Source organism: Cherax quadricarinatus, chromosome 33 (assembly GCF_038502225.1).
Source record: "Cherax quadricarinatus isolate ZL_2023a chromosome 33, ASM3850222v1, whole genome shotgun sequence".
NCBI lineage: Eukaryota > Metazoa > Arthropoda > Malacostraca > Decapoda > Parastacidae > Cherax > Cherax quadricarinatus.
Genome location: NC_091324.1, coordinates 26,059,374 through 26,076,111, shown reverse-complemented (window position 1 = coordinate 26,076,111; position 16,738 = coordinate 26,059,374). Strand labels below are relative to the sequence as shown.

General features: G+C 38.7%; 1 protein-coding gene across 2 annotated transcripts in view; it reads left to right on the top strand.

Moving 5' to 3' along the window:
• Rrp6 (exosome component Rrp6) overlaps window positions 1–16,738 on the top strand; it is a 142,582-nt gene that overhangs the window by 22,031 nt on the left and 103,813 nt on the right. For both annotated transcript variants that reach the window (XM_053783791.2, XM_053783790.2), the window contains exon 3: window positions 7,753–7,864. In XM_053783791.2, the coding sequence (XP_053639766.1) occupies window positions 7,753–7,864 (112 nt within the window). The remainder of the gene's footprint in view (window positions 1–7,752; window positions 7,865–16,738) is intronic.

Here is a 16,738-nt window from a genome sequence, read left to right as displayed (position 1 = left end):
GTCTGAGTAGTATATGGCTGTGCCACCCCCTTGTTGGTCTGGCCTACAGTTGTGTATGGCTGTGTAACCAGGAATGGCATAGACATCTGTACTATCAGGCTTTAGCCAGGTTTCAGTTAGTGTAATGATGGACATATTGGCATGTAAGGAATTTAGTAATGCTATGAGGTCATTGTAATGCTTGCTTAAAGATCTGATATTGTAGTTAAAGATAGTTATGTTGTTGTTGGCTCTGAGAAGTGCCTTTGATTGTTCTGCAGTGTAGTAATTACAGTAACTGTTTGATTCATTTAAGTCATTAAATAAGAGGTTGGTATCAGGATCAATGCTTGTAATCATAAGATTTGTAGTGAATCTATAGTTAGAATTAAGTATAAAACAAAGTAAATAGTCTTAAGCTAAAAAATAGCACCTGAATTATTTAACAAATGTAAAATAATGAGCTAAGGTGGTTTTTTTTTTTTTTTTTTTTTAAGCTAAAATAAAGGAGACAATATAAAAGGGACTAATACAAATAAAGTGATGATCAAATAATGGAGCTTGGGAATATGATAGTAGGTAGTACTATAAAGGTAATTTTTTAAAGTTAGAATTATAGTATAAAATTATAATATAAAAGGGACTAATATAGGTTGTGGTGAACAATAAAGTGGTAATCAAATAAATGAGCTTTGGAATATAATGGCAAAATTGTGAACTTATTCTACTTTAGCACCTGAGAATAGCACCTTGATTATTTTAACAATTGTGAATATATAAACTAGGGTAGTTATATAAAGCTAAAATAAAGGAGAAAATATATAAGGGACTAAAATTAAGTAATGGTAAACAAAGTTAAATGGACAGATGGTAGGAATTATAATATAATATAAAAATACAATTTGAAATGGTACTTGCAATTGCACTAGAGTCTGTTATAGGTTGTTGACAAGATCAAGATTATAACTAGATTTAAATTGACAAAATAAAATTCACAATTAAAGTACCAAAAGAATAATAGTAAAAAAATGACAATGGTAATGTCTTGGTTATAATATGATAGTAAGATGGTAGACAGGTACCCAGGTACACAGGTACAAAGGATAATATAAAGGTTGGGGTTGAATATACAAACTTGAAAATTTGGCAACAAAATGTTATGGGAAGTATAAGATAATGTTTAATGTACAAAAGTAAAATTGACTGGTAGTAAATATGGTGTTTAATAAAATTTTAATAAGTAATAATGATTACAAAAAAGTGAAAAAGTAATGTTTATTTCATTCAATATTGCACTGGTAGTTATACTTGGTTATATGGCAGTACAAGGTAATTAAGAGTAATCTAAGATAGTAAATGTGGTATTAAAACAGGTAAAGGTAATTAGACAAGTAATGGTTATTAAATGTCAAAAATGTTAAGAGTAAATTGAAATTTTAGTAAAAATGATAATTATTAATTTTAGTAAGTAATATCAATTGATATCCATGACTCATTCTTGGGCACATTTAATGTCTTGTTTTACATTACTGTAATATAGACATTTTCATTAATCCATCTATAATATTTTCTTCAAAATTATCTAAGAAACACATTACATAGCATATAAATATGCAATGTTTATATGCTATTGAAGGGTCGGTGGAGGGTGAACATTACGTTTTCTTTAATCCAGCTTCAGAGAAAACATGTATGAATCTGTGCTGGCCCAGTAACTGCCCTTAATACATAAGGTTTTTGTTTACATTTCTTGGCATGAATTATTCATTACTTCTCACTTTGTTTATGATGGCATCTTAACCTTTAAATGGTCCAAACGTATATATACGTTTTTTCAACATCTGAAAGTATGTAAAAAAATGTAGATCTTCTTTTTTGTTTTACATTTGAAAACGTGTAAAAAAACTTTTATCTACATTTTTTTTGTTATATTTGAAAATATGTAAAAAAAAAGTAGATCTACTTTTGTAGCACTATGAATCTGAACGTCGATCTGTTTGGACCGTTTAAGGGTTAAGGTACTGTAGTTGTTAGAAATGATTAAACTCGGTGAACATGGTATGTCGATGGTAATAATATGGCTGTAGGCCACAGTGTATGTAGCTGGAATGGGATGTAGTCCACCTAGGACTATAAATAAATACTGCTCACCAACAAAAGTCTTCAATAAAGGTATGAAATGTTCATTTATCATTAAAATTAGTCATTAATATTTCTCATTGTTTTTTGTGTAAAACTAGTTATTCTCTATAAAATGTATTTTTTGTTAATATTTTTGGATGTCTGAAACGGATTAATTGGATTTACATTACAGTGGACCATCGGTTATTGGCCGCAATCCATTCCAGAAGATTGGCCTAAAACCAAAATGGCCAAAAACCGAAATATTTCTTATAAGAATTAATATAAACACAATTAATCCATTCCAGACAAAAATATTCACAAAAAAATCATTTTTTTTAACAATTAAATCAGTATTGCATACCTTTATTGAAGACTAATGCTGGCTTCTGGAAGATAGGGAAGAGGAAAGAGGGAGGAATTATTGTTTGGAAGGGGAATCCCCTTCCATAAGGACTTCAGGTAGCAAAGCCCTCTCTGGGGGTTACTTCCCTTCTTTGTCTTTTAATGCCACTAGAACCAGTTTGAGAGTCACTCCACAAACTACACTCCCTGCATGTCTGCTGCACTCCCTGCATGTCTGCTGCACTCCCTGCATGCCTGCTACACTCCCTGCATGCCTGCTACACTCCCTCCATGCCTGCTACACTCCCTGGATACCTGCTACACTTCCTGCATGCCTGCTACACTTCCTGCATGCCTGCTACACTCCTTGCATGCCTGCTACACTCCCTGCATGCCTGCTACACTCCTTGCATGCCTGCTACACTCCCTGCATTTCTGCTACACTCCCTGCATGCCTGCTACACTCCCTGCATTTCTGCTACACTCCCTGCATGCCTGCTACACTCCCTGCATTTCTGCTACATTCCCTGCATGCCTGCTATACTTTCTGCATGCCTGCTACACTCTCTGCATGCCTGCTACACTCTATGCATGCCTGCTACACTCCCTGCATGCCTGCTATGCTTCCTGCATGCCTGCTACACTCCCTGAATGCCTGCTACACTTCCTGCATGTCTGCTACACTCCCTGCATGCCTGCTACACTTCCTGCATGCCTGCCACACTTCCTGCATGCCTGCTACACTTCCTGCATGCCTGCCACACTTCCTGCATGCCTGTTACTCTCCTTGCCTCTATGCCTGCCTGCCTTGAATTCTGTCGTATTTCTCACTTTCTTTACCAAAATAACTTTACTAAGAACTTTCTTTGGTGCCTTGGTGACTTATTTCGCAGTTGCACTTAATAAGTAACCACCAAAAACAACGGATTATAGCTAAATGTTTGGATGAAAGAGCAGAAGCTTCCTCACTTGCCCAGAGGCACAGCCAGACTGACGCGAGCAGCTGCTGTTGGGCGGATGTATGTGTCCCATGTGGCCGATAGGCGAAATAATGGCCGATAGCCGGAAGCCGAAAAACCGGCCTATAACCAAGTTGGCTGAAAACAGGAATGGCTGATAACCGAGGGTCCACTGTATTTCTTATGGGAAATACAGTGGTCCCTCGTTTTTCGTAATTAATCTGCTCCTGGAGCCGTTACTATAAACGAAATTTACGATTTACGAATCAATTTTCCCCATAAGAAATAATGTAAATACAATTAATCCGTTCCTGACACCCAGAAGTATTAAAACTAAAAAATTTTTAACATGAAATATACATGTAGTGCATAAACAATATAATGGGAAATGAATGAAACATTAACAGCATAACACTTACCTTTATTGGAGATTCTTCTTAGTGTATGGGAGACTGGAGGAGGAGAGAGAGTGGATTGTTTACAGTTTGGAAGGGGAATCCCCTTCCATCAACACCTCAGGTACCATTTGCTTTTCTGGGGTTGCTTCTCTTCTCTGTTTCTTAATGCCACTAGGACCACCTTGAGAGTCGCTGGAGTCCTGTCTCACAAAATAACTGTGGAGAGAGCTCTGTTTCTGGCGTCTCTTTAACACTTCCCTAAAATGGCCCAAGACTTTGTCACTGTACATGTTGCCAACCTGGCTTGCAACAACCTTGTTAGGGTGATGTTTCTCCATAAAGCTTTCCATCTTACCCCACATAGTAAAAATCTCTTTAATTTCTGAAGAAGGCACCTTCTTCCATCTCTCTTCCTCCTCCTCTGCAGCAAGATTCTGAGCTGCGATGTGTTGCTCTTCCTGCTGAAGCTCTTGCAGCTCCTCAGTGGTGAGCTCTTCATTGTGGTCTTCCACCAATTCTTCCACATCCTCCAAACTCACATCCAACCTCATGGAACTCCCCAATGCCACAATTGATTTTACAACAGACATAGGCTCATTAGGGTCAGTCCCAAATCCTTCAAAATCCCTCTTGTCGACACAATCTGGCCACAATTTTCTCCAGGCAGAGTTCAAAGTCCTGGTAGTCACTCCCTCCTAAGCCATACCTATAAGGGTTATGCAGTGGAGGATGCTGAAGTGTTCTCTCCAAAATTCCCTTAGGGTCAAGTGAGTGTCTGTGGTCACAGTCAAGCACATGTGAAACATTGCTTTTGTGTAGAGTTTTTTAAAGTTTGCAATGACCTGCTGGTCCATGGGTTGGAGGAGAGGAGTGGTATTCGGGGGCAAGAACTTTACTGTGATGAACCCAAACTCCTCGAAAATTAGGTCATCCAAGTTTGGAGGATGAGCAGGTGCATTGTCCATTACTAGCAGGCACTTGAGATCCAATTTCTTTTCCAGGAGATACTCCTTCACATTAGGGCCAAACACTTCATTGAACCACTCGACGAAAATTTCCCTCGTGACCCATGCCTTACTATTAGATTTCCAAAACACACACAATTTACTCTTCATAACATTGTTTTTCCTGAACACTCTGGGATTTTCAGAATGGTACACTAGTAATGGCTTCACTTTGAAATCCCCACTAGCATTAGCACAGAACATTAGCGTCAGCCTGTCTTTCATAGGCTTGTGTCCTGGCATTGCCTTTTCCTCTTGTGTAATGAAGGTCCTCTTTGGCATTTTCTTCCAAAAGAGGCCTGTTTCGTCACAATTGAACACTTGTTCAGGTTTCAGTCCTTCAGCCTCTATGTACTCCTGGAATTCATGCACATATTTTTCAGCCGCCTTGTGGTCCGAACTGGCAGCCTCACCATGCCTTACCACACTGTGTATGCCAGTACGGTTCTTAAATCTCTCAAACCAGCCTTTGCTGGCCTTAAATTCACTCACCACCACTATTTGCAGGCAATTTCTTTACCAAATCTTCATGCAACTACCTAGCCTTTTCACAAATAATCGAAGTCATAAGAGTATCTCCTGCTAATTGTTTTTCATTTATCCACACCAATAACTTCTCAACCTCTTCGAGTACTGGTGATCTCATTTTTGTCAGCATAGATACTCCCTTTGCAACAACAGCATCCTTTATTTCCTTTTTCTTGGCCACTATGGAACATAAGGTTGTGTAGGTTTTCTTATACATCCTGGACAGTTCGGCCACACTTGTACCACTTTCATATTGTTCAATGATGGTTTTCTTAAATTCAATCGTATTTCTCACCTTCTTTACCACAGGCTTGGCACTAGGAGCTTTCTTTGGAGCCATGGTAGCTTATTTAGTACTTGCAAGCACTAAAATAAATGGAATATTATGAAATATTTCGCTGGAGCACGTGAGGGGACCTTCGCTCACTGGTAAACAGTGCCAGGCTGGCTGCCGCCCCGGCTCACGCCGTGGGTACGCGTCCCGGACGAACTACGACTCGCGAGTCAACCTATGAAAAGCGAGTCCATATTTATACGAAAATACCCCTATGATTGGCGAATTTTACGATTGCCGGGAACTAAGAAAAGCGGGGGACCACTGTATTACTTTGGTTTTCGGCCATTTTGGATTTCAGCCAACCTTCTTGAACGGATTAATTATGAAAACCAGGGGTTTACTGTATGTCGTTTTAATTTTTTCAGACGATTCCAGTGTTTGTTCAGCCAATTTGTTTGTCTGTAGTTTCTGAAATATGTTAAGTTGGGGCTCATTAATTAAAGGTTTTACATATAAAAAGTTGCCCTGTTGTGCTTTACAAATAAAATGAAATTATTCTCCCCCTCTACTAAGTTCTTTTATGAATTACCTTTAGTAGCTTATTACTGGTTATGTATTTGAAGCTTTCCAAAGCATTATGGAACTACTTTACCATTTCAATAATAGAAATTAATTAGGAAATGGAGCTAAATCATAATAACATAATTGTTAACAGCTCAAGAATTTGATAGGATTCAAACCCATAACAAGCCAGTCCTAAAACTAGCCTGCCAGTGCTCTAACCTCTGAACTGTATATTTTATACACTGGAGAGGATACCTGGGGCCCATTTTGGCCACAAATTCAAATTTTTATGGATGACTGTAACACCCACATGACTGTGATGATACCTATTTCGAGTCCATTCAAAGTTATTACTGGTATCATTGACTTTAGAAAATTGTAATTATTTCTTGTTTTTTCAACAAACCAAATTTTGTAATGTATACAGGAGAAGGGGTCAGTAGCTGCTTGCTCCCAGCATTTTAGCATTTTAGTTGTCTCTTATGACACTCTTGACTCATGGAGGAAGAATTAAAATTGTAATTTCTTAATTGTAAACAACTCGGGGAACAAACTGGACTCAAGTCCATGGCAAGCCAATACTAAAACTATCATCCTGGTCTTAACCACTCTAATGAATAGAAATATACAGTTGGGTGAATCTTATTTAGCCTGTGTAGTCTAGTGGTTGGAGCACTGGCCTGTTGTAGGACTGGCTTGCCAAGGATTTAAGTCCTGTCCAGTCCCTGAATCACAGCAAGAGTAAATAGCTTTCTCAAACTCAAACACCTCTAAAAGTGTGCTCCAAGGATAATTGAATAAATTTTAAATAAAAAACAATACTCATAAATGCAATAATATATGTTAAGAAGCACTACTGAAGTATTAAATTATAGATTAAGCCTGACCACTAGCTATGAGTGAGAAAGGTTGGATTTGAGGGACCAACCTATCGTGGGCCAGTAGGCTTGCTATAGCACCCCTCAATTATTACATTCTTGCTTCTTCTAGTGAGCCTGACTTCTTTAATTGTCTTCAGAATTTTCTGTGTCTCACCTTTCACAGTATTTAAGTCTTCATTTTGATGCCCAGATTATAGAGCAGGACTCTTCTCCAGGTGAGGGACTGACCACCTCAAAGCTACTACTTTGAGGGTGATGGACTGATTACACCATCTTTACATCTCCATTGTTCTTGTTGTTTCCTCTTTATTTCCTGTGTAGGTGATATATTTTGGATTTTAGATACCTAACTGTTATACGTGTCTTATTTGTCCCATACTGAGAGTTTGTGGTTTGATCCCCAGCACAAGTGGAAATGTTGGGCATGTTCCCTTAGATCTGCTGCCCCTGTTCACCTAGTACTAAGTTGGTACCTGGGTGTTATTTAACTGTTGTGGGTCATGCCCCAGGGGATGGAATTACTATTCCTTAAGGCTAGGCTTTGAAATGAGCTGAGGAATGGTAGCAGCTTTTAACCTATAAAGTTTATCTGTGTTTAGACAAAAACTTGGAATCTTTATTAACTACTAATTCTGCAAATTAACAAAATTGTTTCCTGATTTTGTTCTAAAAACCCTCATATTTTTTATTCAACAGAATTAGCAACATTTTTGGTCATCAGGATATCAAGTTGGGATTATCTCAGCACAAGCTTCTTGATCAATTCGATATGATCAGGGAAGGCAATGATGCTTTTCTTGAGAGAATTGTAAGTAGGATTTTTGTGTCACATGCATTTTGTGGTGTGTATTAATTCCTATTATCAAAACTGAAAGAAACTAAAGGATTTCTTTCTTTATTTGCTTATCTTTTGTGTTAATCTTACCTGCTAATTCATATTACTATTTGTTGTTAAAATAATAATTTTTAAAAATTGACAGATTTAAGAGACTATGTAAAATATTGTGATTAACATTACAATATGTATTAAATTGATTGGAGTATGTCTGTGACCTAAGTAGTGGAGAAAGACATGCATATCAAAAGACTGCCATTTATTATTACATTGTTTCACATGCAAGAGGCTTTATCAAGTTTGTATTTGTAGGTGAGACATAATAAAAGGTCTCTGCAGGAGGAGCAGAGTAATTCTTTGTAATAATAATCATGTTCAGGTTTGTGGATGATGCCAAAATTATAAGAGGATGCAATCCAAGGAAGACAGCAGGAAGATACAAGTGGACCTAAGTAGATTACAGGAATGGTTGAACAATAGGTTATGGTACTAAACTTCAACCCCCATCAGGTGAAAAATTGTGAAATTTGGAGTCTGGAAATTGATACTATAGGCAATGTACCACCTGGAAATTAGGGATAAGGGGGAAGTACGTACAGTGGAACCCTGGTTTTCGCATGCCCCGGTTATCGGACGCTTTGGTTTTAGAACCGTTTTTTGTGCTAAATTTTCCTCTGGATATCGGACCTTGATCTGGTAATCAGACGTATTATATGCATTCACCCGCCTGGGGATGCCACCACTACGCGGCTCAGTCTGCTTCTGTCACTAGTTGAGTGAGTATTACTTCGTGTATTCCAAAACATTTCATAATAATCCCTTGTTTTTGGTGCTTGTTCATTAATTGTGACTGTGTAATAAGCCACCATGGGCCCAAAGAAAGTTCCTAGTGCCAGCCAGCCAGCCAGAGAGGGGAGAATGTGCATTCTTAAGTGATTCTATGATATGCATGATACTAAAGCAACAGGAGTCAATAGAGGCTATAGCGCCAGCCAGCGATAAATTGTAGCATTAACAGTGTAGCAAGTAAGTTAAGCGATTAAGCGATAGAAAAATGACGACATGAAACTGACTCCTCCATTGTTGTTTGAGGTATATAGGGCCACTGACAACACCACTGCTGCCACCATCAACACTATATGTACAGCTTATGCTGTCAGTGGCCCTTATAAACCCAACAACCATCACCACCACTCCACATACGTAATGACATATTTTATTCATTGTAGAGTGTATATCATGTTTCTATGTTATTACAGTACTATTGTTTATTATGTTATATTAGATCAATTGTGATAGATAAATAAGCTGTTGAGTTGATATTAGCGTCGTATTCTTTAAAAAATGAATTTTTTTGTGAATATTTTTGGGTGTCTAGAACGGATTAGTTGTCAGTGGATCCCCGACTTATGATGGCCTCAGCCTATGACAAAATCGACTTAAGATGCTTGTCAGTGTAAAAATTTGACCCCAACCTATGTTGAAAAACTCGACTTACATCATTCGTCCCAAACGCGGCTGTCTGGTCCGTCTGGCCTGAGCGCCTCAGCTGAGCTAGTGTGACATTGTTTACAAGCCAGGGCGGACGGTTGCATGCATGCATACATTCGATAAAGTTTGTATTATTCCAGTGTTTTTAGTGCTTGTAGCTGCTAAATAAGCCACCATGGGCCCAAAGAAAGCTTCTAGTGCCAACCCTGTGGTAAAAAGGTTGAGAAATACTATGGAAATACAGTGGACCCCCGGTTAACGAACTTTTTTCATTCCAGTAGTATGTTCAGGTGCCAGTACTGACCGAATTTTTTCCCATAAGGAATATTGTGAAGTAGATTAGTCCATTTCAGACCCCCAAACATACACGTACAAACGCACTTACATAAATACACTTACATAATTGGTCGCATTTGGAGGTGATCGTTAAACGGGGGTCCACTGTACTATCGTACCACGGTCAGCTGCTGCTGCACCATGGTCAGCTGCTGCTGTAGCACCGTCAGCTGCTGCTGCTGTATCACGGTCAGCTGCTGCTGCACCACGGTCAGCTGTACTACTCGAAGATGTGGAGAGACTGTTGTTGGTGTGGCTTATTGAGAATACTGAGAAACAATTAACCCCAGAGGGATAGCCACCCAGGATAACCCAAGAAAGTCAGTGTGTCATCGAGGACTGTCTAATTTATTTCCATTGGGGTCCTTAATCTTGTACCCCAGGATGTGACCCACACCAGTCAACTAACACTCGGGTGAACAGGAGAAAATGCCTGGAACTAGTGCTCATATTGGTGAATTTAAGGCCAGCAAAGGTTTATTTGAGAGATTTAAGAATCATAGTGGCGCACACAGTGTGATAAAGCCTGTTGTGGAAGAAAATGCCAAACAGGACCTACATTACTCAGGAGGAAAGGCACTCCCTGGACAAAGAAAGTGTCTCATCACTCATCACCACATCTTCAATAAAGGTAAGTGTCATTTATTCTTCATTTAGTACACTATGTATAAAGCTGTAATATAACCTCTGAACTTTTGTTGCTTACACTTCTTGATATATATCCTAGTAATCTGTTTGCCTTATTACGTACACTTAGGCATTGCTGTGTTGGTTTAAGGTTACTGCTTATCATAACCTCCAAGTCTTTTTTGCAATCTGTATGGCTAAGTTCTACACTATTTAACTTGTAAGTGCTAGGGTTATGGACACTCCCGAGCTTCAGAGCCTTGCATTTATCTACATTGAACTGCATCTGACACTTTTCTGACCAGGTATTGAGTTTGTCTAAATCCTCCTGAAGTTCCCTGTTATCTACGTTTGAATCAATTAGCCTACCTATCTTTGTGTCATCGGCGAATTTGCTCATATCACTTGTAATTCCCTCATCAAGATCATTGATATATATTATAAACAACAACGGGCCCAAGACTGACCCCTGTGGAACGCCACTTGTTACAGATCCCCGCTCAGATTTAACCCCATTTATGCACACTCTCTGCTTCCTGTCCATGAGCCATGACTCGATCCATGAGAGCACTTTTTCCCCAATGCTGTGAGCTGCCAATTTCTTTAACAGTCTTTGGTGTGGTACTCTATCAAAAGCCTTACTAAAATCTAAATAAACAGTATCAAATTCTTTATCGTGATCAACAGCCTCAAAAGCTTTACTGAAGAAAGTTAATAAATCAGTTAGACAAGGACAGCCTCTTGTGAATCCATGCTGAGTATCATTAAACAGATTATGCTTATCCAGATGGCTTCTTATAAACTCAGCTGTAATTGACTAGTAATTTGCCTACAATTGAGGTCAGGCTTATTGGACGGTAGTTTGACAGTAACGACTTGTCCCCTGCTTTAAAAATAGTAATTACATTAGCCATCTTCCTCATATCAGACACTACACCTGTTTGAAGAGATAAATTAAAAATATTAGTTAATGGTTCACAGAGTTCCGTTTTGCATTCCTTAAGAACCCTTGAAAAAAGCTCATCAGGTCTTGGCGACTTATTTTGCTTCAGTCGGTCTATTTGTTTCATAACCATTTCACTAGTGACTGTGATGTTACATAATTTGTCTTCTTCAGGCCCACTATAAAAATTAATTACTGGGATATTGTTAGTGTCTTCCTGTGTAAAAACTGAGAGAAAATAATTATTTAACATCGAGCACATTTCATTCTCTTTGTCTGTAAGATGCCCATAGTTATTTTTAACCCTTTCAGGGTCGAGAGGCCCTCTCCTAAACTTGTTCTCGGGGTCGAAAATTTGTCAGAAAAAAAAAATTAGTTTTTCTTATGAGAAGATAGAGAATCTTTTCCCGATCATAATGACACCAAAAGTATGAAATTTGATGGGAAACTTACGGAATTATGCTCTCCCGAAGTTAGCGGTCACGACAATATTCACGTATCAGTGATTTCACCCACTTTGAGCCCTATTTTCAGCCATTTCCAATGTACCAGTCGACAAAAATAGTAACTATTTTGCTAGAACTCCAGTTTTTTCTATCGAATGAGTACAAGAAACCACTCATTTATCGATTTCAGCTATCCAATAAAGTGGTCAGAAATTAGCAATTTTGCCAATTTCACACAAATTTTAAAAGATGCCAGTTTCCAAATAGGGTCCAGAATAAACAAGACAGACATTCCTGACACTAAAATAACATTCCTCTGTTCATTTGTCACGTTCCCAGGCCCCTCTTACATTTCTTTTGCTTTCCACTTTGAATTTTTATTCTCACAAAAAATAGAAGATTTACTGTTATGCAGATTACTGCATTAGTGTAGAAATGGTGTAATTAACATTAGCGCACTTGTGAAAGAACATTAGACTCACCAGTTGAAGTGTATTGAATGCGTGGCATGATTTGTTTACTTTTGAACTTTGGCAAAAATCGAACATTTCTGCTACTTTGAGCTCAATTTCAAGGTACTTTTCATTGTGAAACCAATCAAGATCATCTCAATTTCTGTAATATGTCTTCCATTCTATAAAATGAGACCAGGAAAACTGGAATACAACCATAAATACCATACGAAAATACTACAGTGCAAAGTCACTGTTTTAAACAAAAAACATGGTCAAAGTTTTTTTTTTCTCATTACGCACTGTGTGCTGCAGGATTTTTTTTATACTGTGCACACTGACCACATAGACCCATTCTTTCATACGTAGGCCTACCAGCTTTCTCTCACTAGATTTGAAGGCGCTAGAATTTACGTGTACTAGTACGTCAATAACCCTGGTGCGTAAGCTTTACTAGTATGTCAGAAACCCTGAAAAGGTTAAGAGGACCTATCTTATCTCTAACTTTTGTTCTATACACCTAGAAATTTTTTTGGGGGTTAGTTTTCGAATCCCTAGCAACTTTAATTTCATAGTCCCATTTAGCTTTTCTTATCCCCTTTTTAACGTCCCTCTTAATGTCAATACAGTGGACCCCCGCATAACGATCACATCCGAATGCGACCAATTATGTAAGTGTATTTATGTAAGTGCATTTGTACGTGTATGTTTGGGGGGTCTGAAATGGACTAATCTACTTCACAATATTCCTTATGGGAACAAATTCGGTCAGTACTGGCACCTGAACATACTTCTGGAGAGAAAAAATATCGTTAACCGGGGGTCCACTGTATATTGATTCATAAGATGACCCTCACCTCTTTTGATAGGCCTATAAATTCCTTTCTTATGCCCTAGAAGATATTTGAGGCTATTATTCATTTTGGATCATTTCTATTTGATCTAATTTCTTTATATGGAATAAATGTTCTTTGGGAAGCATGTACAGTGGTCCCTCACTTTTCGTAGTTCCCGGCAATCGTAAATTTCGCCAATCATAGGGGTATTTTCGTATAAACATGGACTCGCTTTTCATAAGTTGACTCCCGAGTCGTAGTTCGTCTGGGACGTGTACCCACGGCGTGAGCCATGGCGGCAGCCAGTCTGGCATTGTTTACCAGTGAGCGAAGGTCCCCTCACGTGCTCCAGCAAAATATTTCATAATATTCCATTTGTTTTAGTGCTTGCAAGTACTAAATAAGCTACCATGGCTCCAAAGAAAGCTCCTAGTGCCAAGCCTGTGGTAAAGAAGGTGAGAAATACAATTGAATTTAAGAAAACCATCATTGAACAATATGAAAATGGTGCAAGTGTGGCCGAACTGTCCAGGATGTATAAGAAACCCTACACAACCTTATGTTCCATAGTGGCCAAGAAAAAGGAAATCAAGGATGCTGTTGTTGCAAAGGGGGTAACTATGCTGACAAAAATGAGATCACCAGTACTCGAAGAGGTTGAGAAGTTATTATTGGTGTGGATAAATGAGAAACAATTAGCAGGAGATACTCTTATGACTAAGATTATTTGTGAAAAGGCTAGGCAGTTGCATGACGATTTGGTAAAGAAATTGCCTGCAAATAGTGGTGATGTGAGTGAATTTAAGGCCAGCAAAGGCTGGTTTGAGAGATTTAAGAACCGTACTGGCATACACAGTGTGGTAAGGCATGGTGAGGCTGCCAGTTCGGACCACAAGGCGGCTGAAAAATATGTGCATGAATTCCAGGAGTACATAGAGGCTGAAGGACTGAAACCTGAACAAGTGTTCAATTGTGACGAAACAGGCCTCTTTTGGAAGAAAATGCCAAAGAGGACCTTCATTACACAAGAGGAAAAGGCAATGCCAGGACACAAGCCTATGAAAGACAGGCTGACGCTAATGTTCTGTGCTAATGCTAGTGGGGATTTCAAAGTGAAGCCATTACTAGTGTACCATTCTGAAAATCCCAGAGTGTTCAGGAAAAACAATGTTATGAAGAGTAAATTGTGTGTGTTTTGGAAATCTAATAGTAAGGCATGGGTCACGAGGGAAATTTTCGTCGAGTGGTTCAATGAAGTGTTTGGCCCTAGTGTGAAGGAGTATCTCCTGGAAAAGAAATTGGATCTCAAGTGCCTGCTAGTAATGGACAATGCACCTGCTCATCCTCCAAACTTGGATGACCTAATTTTCGAGGAGTTTGGGTTCATCACAGTAAAGTTCTTGCCCCCGAATACCACTCCTCTCCTCCAGCCCATGGACCAGCAGGTCATTGCAAACTTTAAAAAACTCTACACAAAAGCAATGTTTCACAGGTGCTTGACTGTGACCACAGACACTCACTTGACCCTAAGGGAATTTTGGAGAGAACACTTCAGCATCCTCCATTGCATAACCCTTATAGGTATGGCTTTGGAGGGAGTGACTACCAGGACTTTGAACTCTGCCTGGAGAAAATTGTGGCCAGATTGTGTCGACAAGAGGGATTTTGAAGGGTTTGGGACTGACCCTGATGAGCCTATGTCTGTTGTAAAATCAATTGTGGCATTGGGGAGTTCCATGGGGTTGGATGTGAGTTTGGAGGATGTGGAAGAATTGGTGGAAGACCACAACGAAGAGCTCACCACTGAGGAGCTGCAAGAGCTTCAGCAGGAAGAGCAACAGATCGTAGCTCAGAATCTTGCTGCAGAGGAGGAGGAAGAGAGATGGAAGAAGGTGCCTTCTTCAGAAATTAAAGAGATTTTTACTATGTGAGGTAAGATGGAAAGCTTTATGGAGAAACATCACCCTAACAAGGTTGTTGCAAGCCATGTTGGCAACATGTACAGTGACAAAGTCTTGGGCCATTTTAGGGAAGTGTTAAAGAGACGCCAGAAACAGAGCTCTCTCCACAGTTATTTTGCGAGACAGGGCTCCAGTGACTCTCAAGGTGGTCCTAGTGGCATTAAGAAACAGAGAAGACAAGCAACCCCAGAAAAGCAATTGGTACCTGAGGTGTTGCTGGAAGGGGATTCCCCTTCCAAACTATAAACAATCCACTCTCTCCTCCTCCAGTCTCCCATACACTAAGAAGAATCTCCAATAAAGGTAAGTGTTATGCTGTTGATGTTTCATTCATCATTTCCCATTGTGTTGTTTATGTACTACATGTATGTTTCATGTAAAAAAAATTTTTGTTTTAATACTTCTGGGTGTCAGGAACGGATTAATTGTATTTACATTATTTCTTACGGGGAAAATTGATTCGCAAATCACAAATTTCGTTTATAGTAGCTCCTCCAAGAACGGATTAATTACGAAAAACGAGGGACCACTGTATTATGTTCAGAAAACTGTCATACTGATAGCTCTCTTCGTTACCCCAGTCAACAGATGATAAGTGTTCTCTAAGTCCATCGGAATCTGCTAAGCGAAAATCTGGGACTGTTACTGAGTTATCCTTACTGTCATACTTCCATTCAATGCTGAATGTAATTGGTTTGTGGTCGCTAGCACCAAGTTCCTCTGAAATTTCTAAATTATTAACAAGGGATTCCTTGTTTGCCAGAACTAAGTCAAGCAGGCTATTTCCCCTTGTAGGGTCTGTCACAAACTGCTTCAAAAAACAATCCTGAACTACTTCTAAAAAGTAGTTAGATTCTAAATTCCCAGTCAGAAAATTCCAATAAATATTACTAAAGTTAAAGTCCCCTAGAATTACAATGTTATCGTGCCTTGTGGCCCTAACAGTTTCCTTCCAGAGTAGTCTTCCTCAGTCTCTGTCCAAGTTTAGGGGGTGGTATATGACACCTAAAATAAATTTTTCATGCCTCTCTGAAAATTCTACCCAAACAGACTCAGTGTGTGTTTCAGACTTTATACCCATTTTTATGCAACAATTTAACCCTTAAACTGTCCAAACAGATCTATGTTCACATGCGAAATGCTCCAAAAGTAGATCTACGTTTTTTTTTTTACATATTTTCAAATATAACAAAAAAAAAGATCAAAGTTTTTTTACACGTTTTCAAATGTAAAAAAACAAAAAGAAGATCTACATTTTTTACATACTTTCAAATGTTGAAAAAACGTAGATCTACGTTTGGACAGTTTAACCCTTAAACGGTCCAAACAAATCGACGTTCAAATTCATAGTGCTACAAAAGTAGATCTACTTTTTTTAACATATTTTCAAATGTAACAAAAAAAAATGTAGATAAAAGTTTTTTTTACACGTTTTCAAATGTAAAACAAAAAAGAAGATCTACATTTTTTTACATACTTTCAGATGTTGAAAAGACGTATATATACGTTTGGACTATTTAAGGGTTAAGGGTTAAATGATCATGGACATAGAGTGCCACCCCACCCCCCTTCCCAATACTTCTGTCTACTTGGAACAATTTAAAACCCTGATTGTGGCATACATGTCATTTCTGCCATGGAAGAGGTCCCAGTTGTCTATGAATGTTACTGCATTTTCCTTACAGTGTTTGTCCAGCCAGCAGTTGACACCAATTGCCCTGGACATCCATTCATTTCCAACTCCTCTCCTGGGCA